The sequence below is a fragment of the Cnephaeus nilssonii genome, assembly GCF_951640355.1.
Source record: "Cnephaeus nilssonii genome assembly, chromosome: 22".
Taxonomy (NCBI): domain Eukaryota; kingdom Metazoa; phylum Chordata; class Mammalia; order Chiroptera; family Vespertilionidae; genus Cnephaeus; species Cnephaeus nilssonii.
This window is the reverse complement of record NC_137093.1, coordinates 21,963,013-21,986,585: the sequence shown is the minus strand read 5'-3', so window position 1 is coordinate 21,986,585 and position 23,573 is coordinate 21,963,013. Positions and strand designations below refer to the sequence as shown.

The 23,573-nt window shown below is 58.2% G+C and overlaps 1 protein-coding gene across 1 annotated transcript; it reads right to left on the bottom strand.

Annotated features, from left to right (window-relative positions):
• Window positions 1-1,745: 1,745 nt before the first annotated feature.
• FOXN4 (forkhead box N4) lies at window positions 1,746-22,427 on the bottom strand. The gene is made up of 10 exons (XM_079762809.1): window positions 22,331-22,427; window positions 21,324-21,418; window positions 9,811-9,956; window positions 8,608-8,732; window positions 8,393-8,503; window positions 7,943-8,070; window positions 7,217-7,313; window positions 5,707-5,914; window positions 3,837-4,229; window positions 1,746-2,303 (listed from the first exon to the last, which is right to left on the bottom strand). The coding sequence occupies exons 2-10, from the start codon at window positions 21,413-21,415 to the stop codon at window positions 2,041-2,043; spliced, it is 1,563 nt and encodes a 520-aa protein (XP_079618935.1). The 5' UTR covers window positions 21,416-21,418; window positions 22,331-22,427; the 3' UTR covers window positions 1,746-2,040.
• Between the last annotated feature and the right edge of the window lie 1,146 nt (window positions 22,428-23,573).

Here is a 23,573-nt window from a genome sequence, read left to right as displayed (position 1 = left end):
GCAGTGCCCAGCCCAGGGCCTGGCGCTGGGAGGGTGCAGCTGCTTGTACCCCGGGGATCACCAGAGGCGGCTCCGCGGCGTACCGCCGGGCTCCGGCCCTGGAGTCTGGGCGATGGACTCGGAGCTGCCTCTTCCCTTGGCCCAGAGTCCTCCCCACCCGCCCCTTTCCGAGCAGCGAACGGGGCTCACCTCCCCGCCTGAGCTCGCGCCCGTCAGGGGGCCTGGCACTGAGGGACAGTGCATGGCAGCCGTGCTGGTTTATTGATGGTGACAGTCTCCTCCCGGTTTCCGGGGTGATGGGAACCTGGCATCAGAAGCCCTGGATTCCGTGTGGCTGTGGTGTCACCTCTCTGGGCCTCAGTTTCCCCATCTGTAAACAGGGTCTGCCCTGCGAGGTGTGATGTCGCTGTCCGCCCCGCCCATCCCTCCCTGGGAGCCACAGAGCTGCCGTTCAGCCTTTATTGACAGACAAGGTATCCAATACTACGCTTACATCGTCCCCGCGTCACCCGCACACGGGGTCTTCATTAACAACAGCTCAAACACCCTACCATATGGGGGCGTGTCCCACAAAGCAGCCGGGCAGAGCCGGGCAGAGATGGGCTGTGTCTGAGGATTGTGATGCTCGGCGGGAGCTTCCAGGACGAGGAGGGCCTTAGAGATGGTTCTTCAAGACAGGGCCGAACCCCCAGTCTCCCTGGGGGCTGGCTGACCTGCTGGCTCATTGGAAAATTCTGGCTCGAGGATTGGGAACTCCCCCCCCCCACAGAAACATCTAGTTGGTCAAGAGGGCACAGTGGCTCAAGCCACTAGCTGGGAGATCCCCGATTCCTTCCTCCTCTCTCCAAGCCACTCACCTGGCTCCCCTCCGACCCAGCTGTCTACAGAACCCGCCACCGGGAAAGTCAGTAATTGGCAACAAGAGAATAAAAAACCCACATTAAAATGGTCACAGGGCAATGAAACAGACGAGTGCCAATGGAGACTGCATCGCAGCTTCGTCCCGCCCCCCCCCCCCCCCCCCCCCCCCCCGCACCACTGTGTGGGTCGAGCTTTCCAGTGTTCAGTTTGCTTCCTTTCCATTGGGGCGTCTTAAATTCCAGTAACACCCCCCCCCCCCCCCCCCCGCCCGCTCCTCTCCTTCAATCCGATTCGCCCTTAGCAAGCCCTGGCGACCCCAAAAGCATGGCGCCTCCCCTCCTGGTCCACACGGGGAGAGATGGGAATCACGGCTGAACAGTTAGGAACTCTCCGGTCTCTTAAGTTTTCAAAATGGGATGTTCCACATCTCAAAAGTGCTGGTTCCTTCTAGGAGCAGCCCGGGCCGCAAGGGGATCAAGAGCCCGTTGGAGACGGGGTTCGCGGAGAAGGTGGGTGTTAGGATTGCCGGGATGCAGGCAGGGGCCCGGAGTCTCACTCCAGGGCTGCGGGCTGGATCCGAAGAGGTGGTGTGATTGGGCTCCAATAAATATAAATAACTGTACACGGGGTCACGGTGCCTGGCGTGGCCCCGGAATCTGCTCTATGGACGTCTAGGGGACTACAGGAGAAGTGGGCCTGGAGGCAGGGGGTGGGGTGGGGGACACCCAGGGGGGCACCCATTTCCCAGTTCAGCCTCTTCCAGTCCAAGGGAAGTCAGGCGGCCACTCGGGGCCTCAGGGCCTGTCCACCAGAGGCTGCGGCAGATGGTTCATCCGAGGAGAATAAATTAAAGGGCCTTCCTTCCCACCAGGGTGTGTCCGGGGTGCAGCGAGGTGTCCCCAATGGGCCGCAGGTTGTGGACGGGGCCCCGCGGGAGGCCGGCGGGAGGCCTCGCGTCTCCGTCCCAGGAGCATCCGGGAGGGCGGAGGTCAGGATGCTTGTCCACTCTCCTGTCCTTCCGACCTGGGAGGCCCCACAGGCTTCCTGTGGAGGTGTGTGTGTGTGGGGGGTCGGGGTGCCAGCAGCCCCCCAGAGGTTCAGCGCCCTGTGGGAGGGGCAGGAGCACTGGCCCGGGAGGCTCTCCGCTAGGCCCCGGTTTGGGGGGGCGAGGCCATCAGCTCACAGCAGGGCTATGGGCTTGTTGCCGGGGGCGCCCAGGTACTGAGAGGAGGTGGCGGCGGCGGCTGACGCGGCCACACTGTCCGGGGCCGAGTACGCCGTGTACAGGCCCGTCACCTGCAGGTCCGGGAAGGACTGATCGCCGCTGCCGGAGACGGGGGTCAGGCCCGAGGCCCCCAGCTCGCAGCCGAGGGGGGAGTCTCCGAAGGCCCCCAGCGTGTCCAGGCTGAAGCCCTCGTCCTTCATGTCCTCCCAGAGGTTCCCTTCCAAAGACACAAGCGCTCGGTGAGCTGGCTCAGGTGAGACCCGAGTTCCAGTCCCCTCTTAGGGAGGCCCGGGACCCCGTGTGGGATTTAAAGTTTTGTGTGTTGCCGTAACCGGTTTGGCTCAGTGGATAGAGCGTCGGCCTGTGGACTCAAGGGTCCCAGGTTCGATTCCGGTCAAGGGCATGTACCTTGGTTGCGGGCACATCCCCAGTAGGGGGTGTGCAAGAGGCAGCTGATCGATGTTTCTCTCTCATCGATGTTTCTAACTCTCTATCCCTCTCTCTTCCTCTCTGTAAAAAATCAATAAAATATATTTAAAAAATAAATAAATAAAGTTTTGTGTGGTCGGAGAAACACCTGGAGGAGTCAGAGTCCCAGCCCCAGCCCTCACCTTCCCTCGGGGCACCCCGGGGAACGTCACTTCCTTAGAGCCTCGGGCTCCCCCAGATGAAATGGAGGCCATCTGAGAACCCACCCCCTAGACCAGGGGTGCGTGGAAACACTTAGCCCTCGTTCAGGGGTACCATCCTGGTCAAAGCCAGAGGACAGAACAGCATTCCCTTTCTTCATCAGGCTAACAACACAAGAATCTGGGGGGGGGGGGGGAGGCCCCAACACCCCCGTTTCCCAGCTATAACTAACGCACTAGCTTGCTGACAGACTAAGCCAGTGGTCGGCAAACTCATGAGTCAACAGAGCCAAATATCAACAGGACAACGATTGAAATTTCCTTTGAGAGCCAAATTTTTTAAACTTAAACTATATAGGTAGGTACATTGTTATTCACTTAATTAGGGTCCTCCTAAGCTGGCCTTTGCTAAAAACTCAAGGGGCCAAAGAGCCGCATGTGGCTCGCGAGCCGCGGTTTGCCGACCACTGGACTAAGCTGCTCACTTGTCCATTTTCCTCGCTAGACATGCAGAGGGCAGAGGCTATTGGCTAGCACATAGTAGGTACACCAGTGTGAGAGTGAATGAGTCATGAGCCTTCACTGAAACCTGACCTTCTCTTGTTCGGTCGTTTGCTCGTTCATTCATTCATTCATTCACTTATTCAACCCCGTGCATGGAGGATGGCCATGTGTCAGGCAGCGGGTCAGTGTGACCGGCCTGCATTGGCACGTGCAGGTTGTAGCAGTTACTGATGGAACGTTTGGGGTTGAAATCCTGGCTCTGCCACGGACTAGCCAGGTGACCGTGGGCCTTCTCTGTGCCTCAGTGTCCGCACTGGCGGAATGGGCTGTGCAGTGGCCTCACAGGATGCTTGTTGTGGGAAGAGGTGGGGGGCTGTGGCCTCACAGGATGCTTGTTGTGGGAAGAGGGGGGAGCTGCCTGTGAAATGCTGGGCCGGGCCTGCTGCACAGTAAGCACCATGAAGTGCTTGATGGAATGTGCTGTTCCCAGGTGGATGGAAGTGTTGGCTGAAGGAATGAGCTGGGGGTGAATGCAGACAGCCAGCCCTCCAGCCTTCCTGCCCCGCCCCCAGCTTCTCCCTTCCCCCTCTTCCCATCACCCATTCCTCCAGCCTCACCCTGCAGAGCAAAGTCCATGATGCTGGGGTCCAGGGCATCCACCTCGGGGTTCATGTCGGTGCTGATGTTGATGAAGTCCACGGGAGCCCTGCCCACAGCCGGGTGGGGCAGGGGGCTGGGGCTGAGGTCCGGCAGGGCGTGCAGGGGTGGGGTCTGGGCGGGGGCGGGGGAGTCTGGGGCCAGATGTGCCTGGGGCTGGACCTGGTGGTGCAGGGGGACCGACTGCAGGGACAGGGTCATCAGCGGCTGGGGCGGCAGCTGGGAGACGGCCAGGCAGCCGTGGGCCATGGCCACCGTGGTGGCGTGGGTCAACACGGGTGCCTCAGGCTCCCCCGGTTTGCCAGGGCGGCGGCAGCTTTCTGGCCGGTCCGAGATCAGCTTGTCCAGCTCCTCTGCAGGCAAGGGGGGGAGGTCACTTAGCCCAGGGGGGAGGTCACTTAGCAGCCCAGGCCTGGCTCAGATCCCCGCTAGGACCCGGGTGACCTGAGCCAGCCTTTCCGACTCTGTGAACCTCAGGTCCCGCACCTAGGAGATGGCATCGTGCACTGCACAGGGTCATTGTGGGAATGGGATGAACCCCACGCTGTGCAGGAACAAGGCGCCTCGGACAACAACAGTGGCTCCCCTCAGGGGGACAGTGCCTTAGAGGGTGGCCCTGACGCTCCTGGACTTCACTTGACCCTCTCACAGCCCTGTAAGAGGCGGGGAGACAGGGGTCACAAGGCCCGTGAGGTTGGATGGAATGAGCACATAGGGGTCCTAGCCACCCCCTGCTCCTAGGACAGTGAGAGGAGTTACTGTGGCCTGGCCGGGTGGCGCAGTTCGTTGGAGCATGTCCTGTGCACCAAAAGGTTGCAGGGTCCATTCCCGGTCAGGGCACACACCTACACTGCAGGTTCGATCCCAGCGGGGAGATACAGAAAGGCGAAGCATCTAGAAATTATCCGTGTTCTCTATTCATGGTAAAGGTTTTGGCATATTTCTTCCAGTCTTTCTCTCTCTCTTTATATTTAGACTAAAGGCCCAATCCGTGTACCGGTGGGGTCCCTCGGCCTGGCCTGCGGGGATCAGGCCGAAACCGGCTCTCTGACATCCCCCGAGGGGTCCCAGATTGTGAGAGGGTGGTTCTCGGATGACACACCCCAGAATCGGGCTCCCTCCTCTCTGGTTTCCGGTGCATCACCCGAGAACCGCAGCTGCCAAGTCACCTCAGCTGAGCAGCTCCTGTGTTGAGCGTCTGCCCCCTGGTGGTCAGTGTACGTCATAGCTACCGGTCAGACAGTCGCTTAGGCTTTTATATAGATAGATACATATCCATGTATAGAGATGTGTGTGTGTGTGTGTGCACATACATTCAACTATCTAGAGAAATGAGTGTGGATATATGCATGTGTAAGTGTTTATAGATGCGCATACATACAAATCCTTGATTTCTGCAGCATTCATTGGCAGAGGTAGAATAACCGGACCAATAAATGGGCACAGTGTATGGGGTTTGGATCTATTACTTTGCCCTGGAAAAGTCGAACAACTTATGTTCCTGTGAATTGCACATGCAGGCACTGTTTCTCCACACCCCAGCCCACTCTGGGGTTGCTATTTTTTAGACCTGTGTTAGGAAAGGTGAGAACGCAGTGTTCTCTTCTGGTTGTTTATTCAGCATTTCTGTGTGAGGACTAGGGATTGCTTGGTGAGCTTCAACAGCTAGTCACGTGTCTGCCCAGGCCCCTCAGCCGGGCGGCCACCTGGGAGGGTGGGGAAGGGAGGGTGTGATGTCACAGGAGGGAAGGAGGGCTGGGGCGGGGCTGGGCGGTGAGGTGTGTGGTGTGTGTGTGTATGGGGGGTGTCGGGGCGGGGTCTGGGCCTCACCCGGGTTGGCCATGCTCCGGTGGATGGCAGCCAGGTCCTTCCTCTTCCACTTGTGCATCTCCTCCTCCATCTTGTCGATGCGGGCCAGGTTGAGCGCCCACAGGCAGCCCTTGCGCGAGGACCCGCTCATCTTGTTCTCCACCTTCTCGAAGCACTTGTTCAGGGACAGGTTGTGTCGCACCGAGTTCTTCCAGCCGTCGGGCGCCGTCTGTGGGGAGACACGGGCAGCAGGAGGCCCCTCCAGAGACCTCCCTGCAAACCCTCTATCCTGGGGGTCTCAGGCTCGGGCCTCGAGGGCTTCAAGGACAGTGTCCACACTCCACTTTGAGTCGGGAAGACGAGAGAGAGTGGTGGGGACTGTGGCGAACTGGAGGGCCTCTGCCCCGATGAAAGGGGCAGCTACAGCTCAGCCCCATCATGGTTACGACATAAGAACAGGGCCCAGGGCTGCTGGGTTTTCCACTTTCCCTCCCACTCAGGAAGCAAGCAAGCGAGAGGATGCTAATGCATGGATAACTGGTCAAGTGTATGAAATGCCAACCAGGTTTAAATGCTCTTAGTTTATTGTTGGGTAACCGGATACTGTAATGCACCCCATACGTGCCCTATTCTCTCTCTCTGCCCTTCCCTCTCTCCCTCCCTCCCCCCCTTCACCCCTCCCGCCACTATCCTACCTAATAAAAGAGTAATATGCAAATTGACTGCACCTTCGCTATGCCCAAGCCACGCCCACCAGCCAATCAGGGTGAGTATGCAAATTAACCCAACCAAGATGGCAGTTAATTTGCATATCAAGACAGCGTAGCAAGAAGCCAAGCGCTGCAGAAGGGAGCAAAGCTGCAGAGAAGCAAGCAGGTGGGGCGGGGAGAAGGGAGGAAAGCAGGTGGGGCTGGGGAGAGCGCAGCAGGAAGCCCTATTGCAGGAATCTTCCTGCAACGGGCTACTAAATTTACAATATTTCTGCTAAGCACACTATCCAGGCTGGGGACCCCACAGCTTGGTACCTTCTGACCGCCTCCTTTTCTGGCTTTGACGCCAACAAGGATAACATTACTAATGACTAAACCACGTGCCAGGAGCTGCCAGGCCCTTGACGTGCAGAATCCTCGCTAACTTGCCAGCTGGGGATGACTCTCCCCATCTTGCAGGTGAGGACACCGAGGCTCAGAGAAGCAAAGGCTCTCGCCGGGGCCTGTGTTCTGCATCATTCTGTTTTATACGGAGCCTGTGCCGAGTAACTAGGCTGCCCCCTCTGCCCTTTGCCCCCAGGATGCCGAGTGAGCTCCTCTTCATCCGTCAGAGCCCAGCTCAGATACCCCCTTCTCTGTCTGGATTGTTCTGCCCATGTCTGTGGGAGTGCACGCGTGCACGCATCCTCACTGCCGGGTCTCAGACATAACTGGGAGCCTAGGCGGGCAGCTCGGTGCAGCCGGGGGCCGTTTCTGGGTCTGACAGTGCCGGGAGAGGTCAGGGCGGCTCTCGCACCCCAGCCCTGGCTGCGGCGCCTCACCTTGAAGTAGGGGAAGTGCTCCTTCATGAAGCTGTAGATCTCGCTCACGGGCAGGCTGCCAGTCTTGCTGTTCTTTAGGGCCATGGCGATCAGACAGCTGGAGGCGAAGGTGGGCAGGCCAGGCATGAAGGCGTCTCGGGCCGACAGCCCAAGGTCCCCTCCGCCAGGAAGCCTGCCCTGCTTGACCCACGGGTACCAGCCCCGACACTCACAGTGCTAACTGTGGATACCTCTTCATGGCCCTACATCTTCCCCACCCCCTGCCCTTTTTTCCTTGACCCTGAGCTCAGCCATTGATACCGATGTGAGAAACCCCATCTTTTCCTGTTTATCCCTTCCCCATAATAATGTCTGTGGGCCTTTAGACGTTAACGAGGCTGTTTACTCCCCTCCCCCAAATCCTGTGAGTCACACAATGCTATTATTTTGATGAATTTAGACATCAGGGGGAACTGAGGTCCAGAGAGGCCAAGCCACTTTCCCAAGGCCACACAGCTTGTGAGTGACAGAGTGTTGCCCTGAGCCCAATTCTGGAGTGGATTCTCCACCCCGGGGGTCGACTGACCACATGATGGCCCTTCCTGACACCATATCACACCTGGGGGCTCCCAGTCCCCAAAACCTCCCCCTTGGAAGTCTGGGCCACCACACCTAGCGGTCCGAGGTGCCCTAAAGGCACCCTTCACCCCTCGAGCCCCCCTCACCGCGGCCCACCCTGGACCTCACCTGTAGGAGTAGATGGGCTTGGGGTAGTGTTTGGGGTGCAGCTCTTGAGATGAATGCACAGCCATGCGGGGCTGGGGGTAGGGAGGTCGTGCCCCAAACGGGGAGCCATACAGGCCCACAGGAGGGCACTTCCCACAGGCAGGGACAGGGTACAGGTAGCAGAGAGAGAGACGGTGAGACAGAGCATACGTCACTCACGGTAACCCCACCCCACCCCGGGCTAGAAAAGCGAGATGAGGTGTGGGGTGTCCAGCCCCCCCGGAGACAGTCTGGTCTGCACCCACAGCAGGGTTTTAGGGAGAACTGAATGAAGGAGCCCATGACAGGGACTCAGCGGAGAATGTTATTCCCGTGTTCCGGGGGAGCACACTGAGGCTCAGAGGGGTCCCTGGCCCGTCAAAGTCAGGGGTGTCTGCCTCCGAGCTCAGGGCCCCTCCGAGCCCCCGGTACCTGCTGGGCGCCGCGGGGGAGCGGGAACTGTGGCTGGGAAGCCAGAGAGTACATCTGCGGTGGGTCCTGCAGGCTGGAGGGGGGCTGCCCCCCCACAGGGAACTGGGGCATCTGCAGGGGCAGGGAGAGGAAGAGACAGAGGGTCAGAGTGACTGAACAGACCCCCAAGCCTGCAGGATGCCCCCTCGCTCCCCAACCCATGCAGCAGCACTTACGCCGGCTCTGTGGCTGGCCAAGGGGCCCAGGCCCAGAACACCTGGGGGGGCCATGCCTGCCGGGCCATGGAGCAGGGGCCCTGGGGTGGCTCCTACATGGAGGTCAGCCACCCCAGCCAAGGAACCTGTGAGAGGGAAACAGAGAGACGCCGCAGAGCTGGGGGCAACGAGGCCTTGGCAGGGACAGCCCAGTCCCTGGGCACCTCCCTCAAGAGAGCAGAGCCATACCGCCCCTCTGGGGCCGGGCACATAGTAGGTGCTTGGCAAATCACTTCCCTGCGGGGGGTTAGCGATGAAGAATGGGTTGGGGATAAGCTTGGGCCAGCCTCAGTTTCCCCATCTGTACCACGTGGCTACCACCTGTGAAGTGGGCCACTCGGACAACTTGTTCAATGAAGGAAATACTCCTGGACGCTCGTTTTCCAGCCACGAACGCTGCGATGACTGCTTTTGTGACGGTTTCTGTTCAGCACTTTCTGTGTCTCTAGGCCAGGCGTCCTCAAACTACGGCCCGCGGGCGCCACATGCGGGTGTTTTTGCCGTTTTGTTTTTTCACTTCAAAATAAGGTATGTGCAGTGTGCATAGGAATTTGTTCATAGTTTTTTTTTAAACTATAGTCCGGCCCTCCAACGGTCTGAGGGACAGTGAACTGGCCCCCTGTTTAAAAAGTTTGAGGACCCCTGATGTAGGCATTTGATCCACTTGGGGTCACGGCCACCAGCTGCCGTTTGCTGAACACCTACTATGTGCCAGGCCCTGTGCTCAGCACCTTCCATGCCTTCTCTTTTCACCTCTAGGTCAGGGTCGGTAAACTTCTCTCAGGGGTCAGATAGCAAGTATTTTAGACTTGGCCAGCCATGTGGATTCTTTCTTTTTTTTTAATAACCCTTGAAAGATGTGAAAACCATCCGTACACAGACAGGCCCGGGCCCCCGCTTGCAGGCTGCTCTAGGTGTCAGGGGGCGGGACTGTCTGTTCTTCGAGGGAACCCCTCAGCTCCCAGGGGCCTGGCACATAGCGATGAGCAAAGGAGTCACACCCCTCCGGGGAAGACGGAATTGGGCACATGTTACAGATGTGGAGACTGAGGCCCAGAGCGTGACCCGGCCCTGGCCACCCCACAGGGGGGGAGGGGGGCATTTCTAGGTGTCGCCCCTCCCCGGTCCCACCCGCATGCTGTCCCACCTGGCCCCTGGGCCTACCTGGGTGTGGGTGTGGTGCACTGGGGCCACCCAGGCCCACGCGGCCACTTGCCATCTGCTGCAGCCGGGGCACGTCCACGGCCGTGAGCCAGGACAGCGACTGCAGGTCCCCGGGAAGGTCCTCGTCGCCGGTCGTGGCCAGGAGCCTGCAGGGAGGGCAGGAGCTCGGGAGAGGCAGGGAGCTCAGGCCAGCTCCGGGGGCTCCCCTACCTCTGGAGTCTCCCCTTTAGCCCCTGACCTCCCCAAGCCTCCCCCCCTTTTCAGTCTCCCCACGCTGGTCCCTTTGGAAGCCAGATTACACAGCCTCAGATCATTCCTTCGTTCACTCTTCTAACATGTTCCTTAGCTCCTGCCCCAAGATGACAAGCACTCATGTGTGTTGAACACTTACTATATGCCAAGCAGCATATCAAGTCCTTTCGAGGAATTAAGCCATTGAAACATTCCCGGTTAATCCATAAGGCAGGTATTATCATTGTACCCATTTTACAGATGGGGAAACTGAGGTAATGGCATCCCTGCTCAAAAGGCATAGTCCCACTCGAACCAGGAGGTCACAATTTGATTTCCGGACAGGGCACATGCCCAGGTCGTGGGCTCTATCCCCAGTGTGGGGCATGCAGGAGCCCGCTGATCAATGATTCTCTCTCATCATTGATGTTTCTATCTCTCTCTCTCCCTCTCCCTTCCTCTCTGGAAACAATAAAAATAAATTAAAAACAAAAAAGGATAGGCCCATTCGATCCCCAGAGCAAACCTGACAGGCAGGAAATGCTCATATCCCCCTTTTACAGATGGGGAAACCGAGGCTCAGAGCACCGAGTCACTTGCCCAGGACCACGTGGTGGGGTGGAACCCAGGCCACGTGGTCTGAGGCCCGCACTCTTCACCGTGACCCCAGGCAGCCCCTGGAGGCTCCATCTAGGACCCATGCCCCCCAGCCCTGAACAGATTCATGAGCCAGAACAGCACTTCCCACGGGAGGAGAAAGGCGGCCAGTGAGGACGCCGGACAGGGACCCGATCTGCGACAGCACTGGGCCCACACGGCACCTTATCCAGGCGACCGTGTGGCTGCCCACCGGCCAGGGGCCCACCCCAGGCCCACACCCCTGCCACCCTGAGGCCAGGGCTGTCCGGTTTGTTGCCGCGAGGCCCCGGGTCCAAATTCTAAGCTCCACGTGTCAAACACAGAGCTGGAGAGGGAGAGAGAACACGGGAAGAAATGCCACCTCTGCTTCTCTCGGGCATGTGACCGGGACCCACCGACGGGCATCAGCCTCCCCCGCCCTGCCATCTGCGGCCCCCCCCCCCCCCCCAGATCTGGTCTTCTCGCCCTCCTTCTCTCTCTTCCTGTCTCTCTCTTCCCCCTTCTTCCCGTGTCTCCTGCGCTCTCTTTCCCTGTGTTTTAGGGCCACAATTAGCGTTGCCATGGCCACTGCTGCTCAGTTGTCACAGGGCCTGGGCCCACCACGCTGGCATCAGGTGACCGCCCGGCTGCCCGGCGATTGGCTGCCTCGCAGGAAAACGGCCTGGAGACGGTTTGAAAACGCGGCCGGCCCGTGCCCGCGGCAGCAGTTGGCCCGGCTGCGGCCCCCGCCACGGCCCATTGTGTGACAAACGACTGTTGCCCCTGTGGCACGTGGCCCCCATTGTCCTGGGGTCTCAATGCGATTGTTTCTGCAGCCCCCCCAGCTGCCGCCCCTTTGGCCCGCTGGTAACTCATCTGGCCGAGTGACAGCCACGGCCCGGGCCTGGGCGATGCCATCTGTCCCCCCGGCCCGCGGAGACCACGGAGTGAGGCCGAGGGAGAGAGCTGGGTGTGCCACCTGCTGTCAGGAATGCCTGGCTGGCTCCCACCCGCCCCTTCTCACCCCAAGGCCAGCCCACCCACCTCCTCACTCCCGCTCAGCAACCTGCTGAGGCTCCCACTGCCCTCACCCGTCTGCCTGGCGCTGGGAGCAGCGGGAGGGAGTCCCCGCTGGCAGGTTTCTCAAGGTGGGGGCCCCATCGGAGCCCCGGATGGTGGTGGGGTGGCTTGTAAACGCACCAGGTTCCTGGGCACCCCCGTGGATCAAATCTCCGGTGGCGGGTGCATCTCACAGGCAGGACCCGTGGTGGTTAAGAGCTTGGGCTCTGGGTTCTAATCCTGGTCTCCACTTACCTGCGGGCCACTGACTGAACCTCTCTGAGCCTCAGTTTTCCATCTGTGAAATGGGGGTAAAAACAGTTCCTATCTCGTAGGGTGCTGTGAGGATTAAATGTTACTGCATGTAAAGCACTTGGAACAGTGTCTGACTTCGCGGTCATTAATATTAACGTTAACATCAGTATTAATGTTAATGATAAACTTAGGGCCTCAAAGGAGTGGGCTCTGGGGGTCACATATACCTGCCCCTGTGGTTGCTACCACTAGGGCTTTCGTGTGTTGAGCACTTCTGTATGCCAGAGCCTGGGCTACCCTCTACCTCCATTTCACAGATAGGAAAACTGAGGCCTGAGCAGTCCCAGCAATGCTCTGGGCACCATTGGTGACCCCCCACCTGAGCCCCAGGGAGCACCCTGGTTAACCACAAACCTCCACCTTCTCCCGAGCCCCGCTAATGTCCCCAGGAGGGCAGGGACTGCACCCCCAGATCTTGGGGCCCCCCAGGTCTGGCAGGGAGGAGGCCAGGACAGGGGCAGAGCCCACTGCAGGGTGCAGGTGGCCCCGGGAGATCCTGATGCTGAAGCAGGAGCCATGCACCCCCTGAGGGAGGAGCTGGACCCCTAGAGTCCCACCCAGGGCTGGGCACACAGTGCTCAGTAAGTCCTCAGGGCTGGACCAATGAGCACACAGACCCCGGTTTCCCAGATGCCCCACCCCCATCCTCCCCAGGGTCAGGCAGGGCGGAAGCCTGTGGACACGAGCCCCTGGCGTGTGGCCAGCCCTGAGCTAACATGGGTTACGTGTTTGGTCTCATGTCAAACTCACAGGAGTCTGAGCACACAGGAATTGTTATCATTACTGCCTTCCCATTTGCCAGATGGGGACACTGAGGCCAGGGAGGACACGGGCTTGTCTAGGATACCCCAGCCAGAGACTGGGTTCGTTATAGCCCACTGTCCCTTCCCCTGCCCTGCAGGAATGGTTGAAGATACGGGCTCTGTGCATCCTAGACAATCCCAGCACTGTGCCAGCCGAGAGGGAACCGCTAGCTGCCTGTGGCTACTTAAATTTAAATCCATTAACATCAAAATTACAGACTCAGCGTCTCTGTCACACCAGCCACGTCGGAGGCTCGGTGGCTGCCACAGTGGACAGGCAGAAAGTCCTACCAAGAGGCAATGAATGGTCTAGAACATTCCGTTCAGTCTTAATGGAAAAATCCGTGGTGTTTCTACATCGCCTGAGCACAAGTACAAATCTGAGTTAGGTTTGGAAATTTCAGGAGCTGATTTCATGGGGTTCTGAGTTTTAGTATGTTTCCTTATAAAAGATTCTCCCAGTAAAAAGGGAGAAAAGGGCAGATATCTGTAATACTGTCAACGATAAAATAAAATAAATAAAATGAAATGAAATGAAATGAAAAAAGAGTCCCCCAGCTCACCCCCCGCAGTGAGGAAGTGAGGGCAGGGCTCTGTAAACCTGGGAGCTGGGTACCGCGGCCACACCAAGTAGTGAGCTCCCTGTCCCAGGGGCATGCAAGCAGGAGCCTGTTGGGTGAAAGGCCCCTGTTGGGTGAAAGATGAGGCCACGCAGCCTCCAAGGACCCTGTCATCCATGGCGGTAGCGTGCAGGTGACCCCCTAGTTGCATTCCCAAAGCGTTACCATCCTGGCACGCGCCTGTCCCTCCGAGGCCTCAGTTTCCCCATCTGAAGAGCAGGGGTGGCAGAGGAGAGGGTCCCTCAGCGCAGCACTGGCGCTGGGGCTCCAGGAAGGCAGGGGAGCACCGCGGTGAGAAGCAGGCAGCACCCCGAGGCAGGGGGGCCCCGCCTGCAGGCTTCCTGGCTGTGTGAGCTGAGCAGGTAACTCACCTTCCCTGGCCTCGGTCTCCCCGGGTGTGAAATGGGAACCAAATGGCACCTACACGACACGGGCTGGGGACAATACGGTGACAGTTCGCTAAGCGTTTGCTGAAAGAGCAGCTGACACGGTTAGTCCAGGGTTTCAGGAGTGAACCCTGACAAGGCGCCTTCCTCAAACCAGGTGGGGGACTTGTCACAGACGGGGCTTTGGGGGCAAAAAACAAAAACAAATACCTATCCGGCACTTCAGAGTCCCCTCCTGATTCAGGAGGTCGCCCACAGCTCCCCACTCCACACTGGGGGGCTCTCCTTTCTTTTCAAAGCTCAGCCATATCCATCTTTTCCTTTTTAAAACTCACACTCACACACACTCACACACACACACACACACACACACACTCACACACACTCACACACACACACATACACACACACACATACTCACACATACACACACACACACACACTCACTCACACACACACACACACATCCCTAGGGGGCAGCATCACCCCTTTCACAGACAGGAAAGGTGAGGCCGCGCAGGTGCATGTGCTTCAGCTGCCTCCTGGCAGCAGCCCCAGGTACCTCCCCAGCACCTCCCACCTGCCCTCCCCAGGCCTCAGTTTCCCCATCCAGAACGCAAGGGGTTGAGTCCCTTCCATCTCTGTGGGGCTGCCACTGGGACCCACAGCCTGCAGGGCCCCCTGGGAAATGGGGGGATGCTGAGGGGTGTGAAAGGGGGGCAGGGCCTGGTTAGGAGCGAGCTGGCACCCTGGGAAAACCAACACCAGAATGACCTGTCACCAGGGTCGTGACGCAGCCGGCATTTCCCGAGGGCTTCCTGTGTGCTGTCACCCCATTGCTCCTGGGAGCCCCGGTGGGTTTGCTCAGAGGGCTCTGGCTCCTCAGAAGGCCCAGCCCAGGCCCTGCGTGACCCCTCTCAGCCGGGGAGCCCAGGCCACGTCCCCCCTCATTGTTCTCTCTGTGGCGTTTGTGTCGTGGTTATGAGTGGGGGCTCTGGGGTCGGCCAGGCCTGAGTTTGAATCCCAGCCTTGTCTGGCGTCATCTGCCTCTTTGAGCCTCGGTTTGCTCATCTGTTAAATGGGGGCGCTAACACCTATGCCCATCTCGCAGGCTATTTGTTGTGAGGGTTGGATGAGCCCATGCAGGCAGGTGCCCAGCTCATCAACGTGCATTGCACGGCAGAGGTTCCATTACGGCAAACATCCTCTGAAGGGTATGGATTTGGCATCAAGTGGCCTCTCGGGGGATGGCCACTAGCATAGTGTCCACAGCATTTCACAAACATTTCCCGAACTTCTACTTGCCAGGCCCTGCTCCGGGAAGTAGACAAAACTCCTGCCCACGGAGATCACTTCCTAGCGGGCCTAGGGGAGAGGAGCGAGAACTACCCCGGGGCGTGCCCACCTTCCTGCCAGTCCTCTGAGCTCTGCACCTTCTTCATCATCGCCCGACGGCCTGTGGGGTGGCTACTGATCATACCCATTTCACAGATGGGACGGCTGAGGCCCAGAGAGGGAAAGAGATGCCCCTCAGCCACACAGCATGTCAGCCACGGGGCTGGGATATTTAAACCGCTCCCCCTGGAACCTCGTCCCTCAGCCACTGTGCCAGCTTGGCTGAAGTAAGTCAGGAAGGGCAAACCACCGTCATACCGTTTTTAGAAGAATCTGCTCGGGGCCTCCACGGTGGCAGAGCCATGGTCAGGGGGCCCCGTGGTGGCCCTGAGCAAAGTGAGACACCCCTGGCTGCCATCCTACACTGAGGGGGACACCAACCGGACAACCTCAACCATGTCCTTGATCAGCCATGTTGCTGGAGGGATGGAAGGTGGGCCAGGGGAGCAGGCCACTAGAGGGGTGAGCCCAGGGAGACCTGGATTCCAGTCCTGGCTCCACTCCCAATGGGGGGTCCTTGGGCAGGCGACTCAATGCCTTGGAGCCTCCGTTTCCTCCTGTGCAGAATAGAGGTGACCACAGGGCCTGCCGCTTGGTTCAGAGTAGGTAAACCACGGGAAGAGTGCAGGACAGTGAGTGGGCGGCTCAGGAGCTAGAGATGCGTTTATGAGACCCCCAGCCGCCGGAGTGGCTTTCAAAAGGGGCATCAGAGCCTGTCCCTGTCCTTCAAACTCGTCAGGGAGTAAGAGTCCAGCCCCTCGCCGTGATCTGGCCCTTGGCTACCTCCTTCCCTTCTCTTCCTTCCCATGCCCTCTGCTCTGGCAAACCTGTTCTCTTTGCACATGCTGTTCCTTCTGCCCGAAATGCTGTTCCATGTCCTCATTCCCGGCAGGCTCTTTCTTTCTCATGCTTCTGATCTCAGCCTAAATGTCCCCTCCTCTGAGAGTCCCCTCCTGGCCACTCCCCGATCCCTAGTGGCCCTTTATTTTGCATTTATACATGTTTTGAGCCTCACTCACAAGGGTAAGGATAGGAAGTCCTCTTTTTTGTTCATCACCCAGAACAAGGCCTGGCAGCCTGTGGGCATTTATTACATACCTGCTGGAGTAGAAAAGGAAGAAAGAGCCCCCATCCCAGCTCCAACACATCTTTCATGCCCCAGTCTCTCTCCATTTCTGCCCAGCTTAGATACCACTGCCCCCAGGGAGCCCTCCCAGACCAGTCCAACATCTCCCAGTCTTTCATCCCCTAGAATGAACTATGCCATTCGTGTCTACACATAACACAAAGTCCCACTGATCACCCATTACTTTTACTCGGGCATCTCTTCCCATCTTCATCTGCCCATGTAGACGCTAAACTCCCGGAAGACAGGGATACTTCGTCCTACACCCGAATACAGACTCAGAGGACACCAGTCCAGGCTTTCATTCTCTCACAAATACTTGTCCACCGAGGCGAACTGGACCCCAGGGCCACTGCCCTGTCTGTAAGGTGAAAGGCGATGGTGTTCTTGCAGAGGTGCCTGCACAGGGCCACACATATTGGTGGGTGGAATACAGTTCTGTGGGGACCTTTGCCTACAGAGCTGAAGTCAAGCCCACAGCGAACCCCTTATTTCCTATCTTGGGGCTCCTTAGAGTTGATATAGCAATTGAGCAGTAGAAGGAACATCTGCTGGGGGTACACATCCCATGTCAACCCCTTTGTAGCTGTGGGACCTTGGGCAAGTCACTTCACCTCCCTGCGCCTCAGTTTCCTCATCTGTAAAATGGGTTAGTAGTGATGATTCCCACTACAGAGGGCAGATAAACTGTAAGACAGAGCCGAGCATGCAGGGGGCGCTCTAACCATGATTCTTCCTTCCTCCTCACTGCGTTCTCTCCTCTGGCCTTTCATGGTCACTGGGAGGGGTTTGTCCAGAAAGTACTGTCACTAGGGGGTCAGGTGACCACCCCGGCGGTGCAGAGGCATGCCGGGCCCTCCCTGGGAGGGCACCTCCACGCTGGTTACAAGAAGTCTCGCCTGCCTCCTCCAGATGTGGTCAGTAAGAAACCGTTCCATCACCACAAACTGTTCCTGGTTCTGATTCAACCTCCACACGGAAGGGATTAAGCATCTCACAGGGGTGTTTATTTAGCCAACATATCTTATGTAGCCGTTTCCAGGAAACAGGAACTCAAAAGCAAGTGCAGAAATGGGGCTGGGAGGGAGAGTCATGTGAAATGATTACATTAGGAGTTAGGAAAAGAGAATCTTCCCTTTCTAGAACTTGGCTTGGGACGTGCGTGTGTGCGTGTGTTTGTTTGTGTGTGTGTGCGTGTGTGTATGTGTATGTGTGTGTATGTATGTGTGTATGTGTGTGTATGTGCGTGCGTGTGTGCATGCGCGCACGTGTGTGCATGTGTGTATGTATGTATGCGTGTATGTGTGTGCGTGCGTGTGTGTGTGTGTGTGTGTGTGTGTGTGTGTGTGTTTCTGGGGGTGGGACCGCAGGACCCCAAAGGAGGGCTAGAGCTCAGCAAGGCTGCCATCTTCCTTGCCCACAGTGTAGACTGAGAGCTGTTCAGGCACCAGGAGGGTGAAGGATTGTAAGGATGTTGGGATGGTCCCGCCCCTGACAGATGGAGCCCACACCCTCTGCAAGGTTACAACCGATTTGGGGGGCGGGGGTACACTGACAGGGGGTTAACCATCGCCATACAGAGCTCGGGGGGAGGTTGGAGGAAAGGCAGGTGGTGTCTGCTGTCTGGTCCATGCGACAGGATGTTGTCATCACGAGCATATAGCCTCCCCACATTTCCATGGATGTGTTATATCTCACACGACTTTCACCCACCCACCCATCCACCCACCCACCCACCCACCCAATGAGTATTTATTAAGTATCTATTGTGTGCCCCTTGCTGTGGTTCACAGAGGAGAAAACCATCGTCAGCAAGGAGAAGGGGTTTTGCCCAAGGTCACCTAATTTCTGAGAGGAGGGTCTGGCATGGTCCTGGGAGAAGGTGAGGGCCCGAGGAGCCAGCAGCCAGCCTTCTCTCGCCTCTCTGGGCCTCAGTTTCCCAATCTGTAAAAGGGGTTTGTGGGACTTGACCTCTAGAATAAATTCCAGAGGTTGAGGCAGGTGGTTCAACTCTGTGGTCCGGCCCCTTCCTGAGTGCATGCCTCTGGGTGCGCCATGCTTCCGGGCCACCGCCTCCACGTCTAGAAGCTGGGATAATGCCAGAACCTGTCTCACGGTTGTTACCATAAAGGGGATGATGCACTTGCTAAGGAGCTTAGCAGGTGCCCGGCACACAGTAGGTGCTTAATAACTATTTCTTAGCACTTCTAAGAGGGGGAGTCCCTTCCAGGCCTTGAGCCGGGCCGGGGGGAGGTGGGGTGGGGGGGTGGGGAAGTAGCTAACCCACGTTGAGCACAAGCAGTTTGCCGTTGCCCGGGAGGTCAGGGCTGCCCCAACCCCTGGCCCCTGGCCACCGTGTTGCAGGCGGGGAGACGGCTGCCAATTTGCTGTCTAGGCCCGGCCACTGACGCCCGACAGCTCCCCGGGGACAGGGCGGCCGCCTCCAGCTGCTGCCCACTCCCCCCACCTCCCCGAACACACCATTGAAAGTTAACGGCCAAACCGGGCCCCTAGGGATGCGGGGCAGCCGGCTGCGTGGAGGGCTGCGTGGGGGCTGGAGCCAGGCTGGACCAGCAGCCCTGAGCGGTCCTTGGAGCCACTCTCGGAGGACTGGGAGGAGGAATGAGAAGCCCATAAACCTCTCCGGGGCCGTTATGCAGGGAAAATGGGATTCGTTGGAAATGGCGGGGGGGTGGGGGGGGAGTTGCTGTATGATCATAAAACCTTCCCTTCTGCCCCAGGCCTGGCTAAACAACTTCTCTAGACGGAGGCTCAGAACCTCCCAATAACCCGTGAATTGGGTTCTCATTGCTCCACTGCCCAGATGAAGAAACCGAGGAACAGAGAGGGCCAGCGACTTGCCCAGGGTCACACAGCTGGGAGGTGGTAGGACAACGTATTCTGTTCCAGCACCTGTGCTCTTCACCAATGGGGTGGGGTGGGGGGGTGGCAGCCACAGTGCCCTGCGGGTGCCACAGCCTCAGGTTCAAATTCTCACTGTGCCCATATCTAGCCGCATCCTCTTGTGGAGCCATTTAATCTAGTTGAGCCTTGGTTTCCTCATCTGCCAAATGGGCACAATAGTGCTACTCTGATGGGGTCACTGTGGCCCAGGTCAGGCAGGTAATAAAGGGTTAAGAAACCACCAGTGATGATGATGATGATGTCATTCTGCCTTCTGGACATACTAGCTGTTTCACATGAGAAAACAACCCTGAATACATGTGAATGACAAAGGCTGGGCACCCATTTTCCCAGGATCATTCAATTGGCAAATAGCAGCATCAGAAATTGTTATTTAATCTTTATAACAACTCCATGTAGTGGGTGCTATTTCTGTCCCCATTTTATGGATGAGGAAACTGAGGCTCAGAGAGCTCCACACAGCCAGAGAAGCTGGGATTCTAACGGACTCCAGAGCCCAAACTCGCAACCCTTGGGCTGCCTCTATACATCTCCATTATTTAAACCAGGGGTCCTCAAACTTTTTAAACAGGGGCCAGTTCACTGTCTCTCAGACCGTTGGAGGGCCGGACTATAGTTTAAAAAAAAAACTATGAACAAATTCCTATGCACACTGCACATATCTTATTTTGAAGTAAAAAAACAAAACGGCAAAAACACCCGCATGTGGCCCGCGGGCCGTAGTTTGAGGACGCCCGATTTAAACCCTTGGGCGATGGAGGGAAACCCAGAGGCCTTTGGCTGTAGGATCCTGGGAAGGGCCATTTCATTTTCCTGGGCCTCAGTTTCCGCACCTGTACAATGGGACTCATCAGAGCAGCGTCCCAGGCTGAGGTGAGGGATGGGGAGAGGGGGGCTGGCATACAGCAGGTGCTCGCCGATGGCTGTGTGCCTGGCCCACACCTGGGGTCGCAGCTCCACACACAGCAGGCTCCCGGCAAATATGTGTTTGCATTTGTGCCTCAGCTGGGTCTCGGAAAGCAGCCTCCAGACCCACAGCCCTCAGGGAGCCGCCTCCCTCTAATGGAGAGCGGCGGTCTTCCCCACAAGGCACCGGAGGCGGATGGGGAACGTGAGGTGACAGCCCGCTCGTCTCAGGCCGGCCCCTGTCCTGCTCCCACTCCATAATCTGGGCTGTCACCCCTCAACCCTCGGACACGGTGCTTGCCATGGGGGTGGGGCTGGGAACCATGTCAGGCCTCTCAGAGCTCAAGGGAGAGGGGTTGTGGGGGGTGGGGGGTGGGGGGGCACGTCCAGGTCCTTTCTTTTTTCTTCTAATCCCTCCCATTTGCTATGTGACCTTGGACAAGCCCCTTCTCCTCTCTTGGCCTCAGTTTCCCCATCTGTAAAAGAAGGGGCTGGACCTTTCTAGGCCTGAGCTTTGAAGAGAAAAAGGGGAAGCCCCCCACACACCCCACCTCCACACCCACGCCTGCATCTCCCTTCATCCCGTCTCAGGAAGTCATGTATTTTGGCCTCGGTCTCCATCTCATTTATTCTTCAAATACATGAGACCTAGAAGGGACCTTAAGACCATCTGATTCCAGAGCATCCTTTAACCGACGAGGAAAGGAGGCCCAGAGAGGGCAAGGGACTGGTCCAAAGTCACACAGCCAGGCTTAGAACCCAGGAGTGCACCGAGGAGGATGGAAGCCAAACCCCAATTTTGGGGGCATTTCCTGGAGCCCTGTTAGGGCCACTGGAGAGGAAGCCAGAGCTGCTTTTGTCATCTTCACATTCGCCAGGGTGCCCAGTCTCTCAACCAGGCGAGGGCTTGTCTTGGCAAAGACAAAGGACCACAGGCATTTAGAGACGCCACTGCCCCAGGCCAGGAGCTCAGCGCCCTCAGAGAGACCCACCCTGACATCGGAACGTCCTAGCTCTCCCACAGAACCCCACAGTTTAATGGACCAAATCGTTTTCAGGAACCGTAAACAGCGCACACCCCCTTCAAGCAATGATAAAACACACGGTTTGTCCCGGCTGACGCCCTCACCTGTATTCCTGCGGAGAGGGAGAGGGGTGATGACGCGGCCCTGAGTTTCGAATGATTCCTGACATTATGGATGAGATGTCACTTTCTATCATCTCCTTGGGGAAAAGACAAGCAGAAAACAAAGCTGCCGTGAGCAACGATGTGGACGGGGCAGAAACCACAGTTTTCCCACAGTTCAGAAGGATGGAGCTCAAACAACCGACAGTATACTTAAAAAAGAAAGAAAGAAAGAAAGAAAGAAAGAAAGAAAGAAAGAAAGAAAGAAAGAAAGAAAGAAAGAAAGAAAGAAAGAATCAGAAAGAAAGGGAAAAAAAAGTACTAGAGGATTCCTGGGCGTCCCAGGTCACTTTCCCAGGGCAATTCTACAGGGTTTTAGAAGCGAATGAAGAGAATGGAATGGAATTCCAGGTTCTTTCGAATGAATGGGGGAAGGGCAGAGGGAGACTCCAGAATCTAAGTGTCAAGACTTGGAAAATGTGGGCTCGCAAACGAGAAATCAGAAGAGCCCGATTCCTTTCCAAGCCCAATCTTTCCAACCGCACGCAGCTACGATCACTTGGAAAATAAAAAGCAAGGAAGGACAGCTGGATGCGCCGTGCCTGTTGCTCTGGGGGAGCCGCATTCCCACTTGCAAAAGGAGTCATCCCCCCCCGCCTGGCTCCCGCCCTGGAAATGCCTTCAGAAATGCCACCTGCCCTGGCCGGAAAGCCCATCCAACCCCCACCCCGCCGCTGCCTTAAACAACACACAGCCTTTAAGAAAAGAAATCTTTCCTGAAGGTCTCCAACTCCAAGCCTGAAATGTACACAGAAACCCACCCAAGACCCTCAGATCCGCCCCCAAAGTCATTCAGGGATTCCCAGGAAGGAGGAAAAATAAATAAATAAATAGAGCAGAATAAGGCAGCCCCCGCCGCAAGCCCTGTGCCCGGGTCTCCGCCCTGGAAATGCGATGCCGGGCACTTCCCTGGAGGAGGAGGGAGCAAAGCCGACCTTGCATGGCGGTACCTGGAGCCAGTCCTCGCCGGGCCGCCGCTACCCGCGCTCCTGGGCTGGGCGAGGGTTTCGGAGGGGGACTCCCTCGCGCTCGCCCCTCGCGTTCTGCAATTTGGTCGCCGTCGCAGCAAGAACCGTTTTTAAATTTCCCTCTCTGGAGCTGTCCAGCTCAGAGCATGCGCAGTAGCCCCGCGGGGGGTCTCTCTCCCCCCCCCCCCCCCGAGGGTCAGTTACAGGGCAGGGTCAAGGGGATGGCAGCCGGCGTTTCCCGGCAGCGGCGAGCCTTGCACGCCTTGGGGCTCCAGGTGGGGTGGGGCGCCAGGGTAGGGACACCCCTCTTCCAACTTTGCCCACGGTGGCAGCAACTACATGCCTGCGAGCTTGCCTGGAGGAGCGATTTAGGCCAAAAGCATTGAATGGCAAAAGGATACCGGGTGCATTAAAACTTGCAATCCGTCTCTGCCCAGCGGGAAGGGCGGTGGGCGGATGGAGAGATTGCAACCCTCTTTCTCCCCTAAAGCGGGGACAGGCCAGGAGGCCGAGTCGGGGGGCGCAGGTAGACCGGATTCCGGCCACCTGTCCCTTTAAGAAAGTTGCGCCCGGGCGGGCTGGCGCGCGGCGCGGGGCGGGAGGGGACCGCGGGGCCCGGAGCGCTCGCGCCGGGCGCCTCCACCTGCCGGGCAGCGAAGGGGGGCCGGGCTGAGCGCGGGGGCCAGGCGCGGGGGTGGGCGCCCCAGGTCTGCGCGTTGCGCCCCCCTGGCCCGCGTGGAGAGTGAGTTGGCCCGGAGCGATCGCTGCGGGGATGGGCCGCGGCCCGAGCCCGCAGCAGCAGCGGTGGAGGCTGCGGGGTTCGGGGTCCGGAGCGGCGGCGATCGAGCCGGCGGAGCCGTTGGGGGCGGCGGCCCGCCGGTGCGCCCGCGCTCCCGCCTTCCCGGCCGCGGGGCCCGCGCCGCCGGCCGCCCCGCCCAGCCCGGCAGCCGCCGCGGGAAAGGTGGCGCGGACCGCGGGCGGCGGGCGGGGCGGAGCGGAGCGCGCACAAAGGTCTCCCCGGTCCTCTAGGAAGGCCCGAGGAGTTTGATCCCCCAAGAAAGTTTGCATTCCCGGTCCTCTCACCCGTGAGCCTCTGTTGGAATAAGTTGCCACAACAACAGGAACAGTCACCTTTTATTTTATTTTTTTTATTTACGCATTTCTGCCGCCTCGGCTGGTCTTTGCACCGGCCCCTTCGCAGCTGGGATGGCCCCCTTTTTGCAGA

What these genes read in the sequence shown, in the direction of transcription:
- FOXN4 (XM_079762809.1), bottom strand. Translation starts at nt 21,415, where the DNA reads ATGATAGAAAGTGACATCTCATCCATAATGTCAGGAATCATTCGAAAC. An exon ending in CCCTCTCCGCAGGAATACAG is followed by an intron (nt 9,957 to 21,323) that starts GTGAGGGCGTCA and finishes CCCTCCCTGCAG; the next exon opens with GCTCCTGGCCACGACCGGCG. An exon ending in TCCCCCGCGGCGCCCAGCAG is followed by an intron (nt 8,071 to 8,392) that starts GTACCGGGGGCT and finishes GCCTGTGGGAAG; the next exon opens with TGCCCTCCTGTGGGCCTGTA.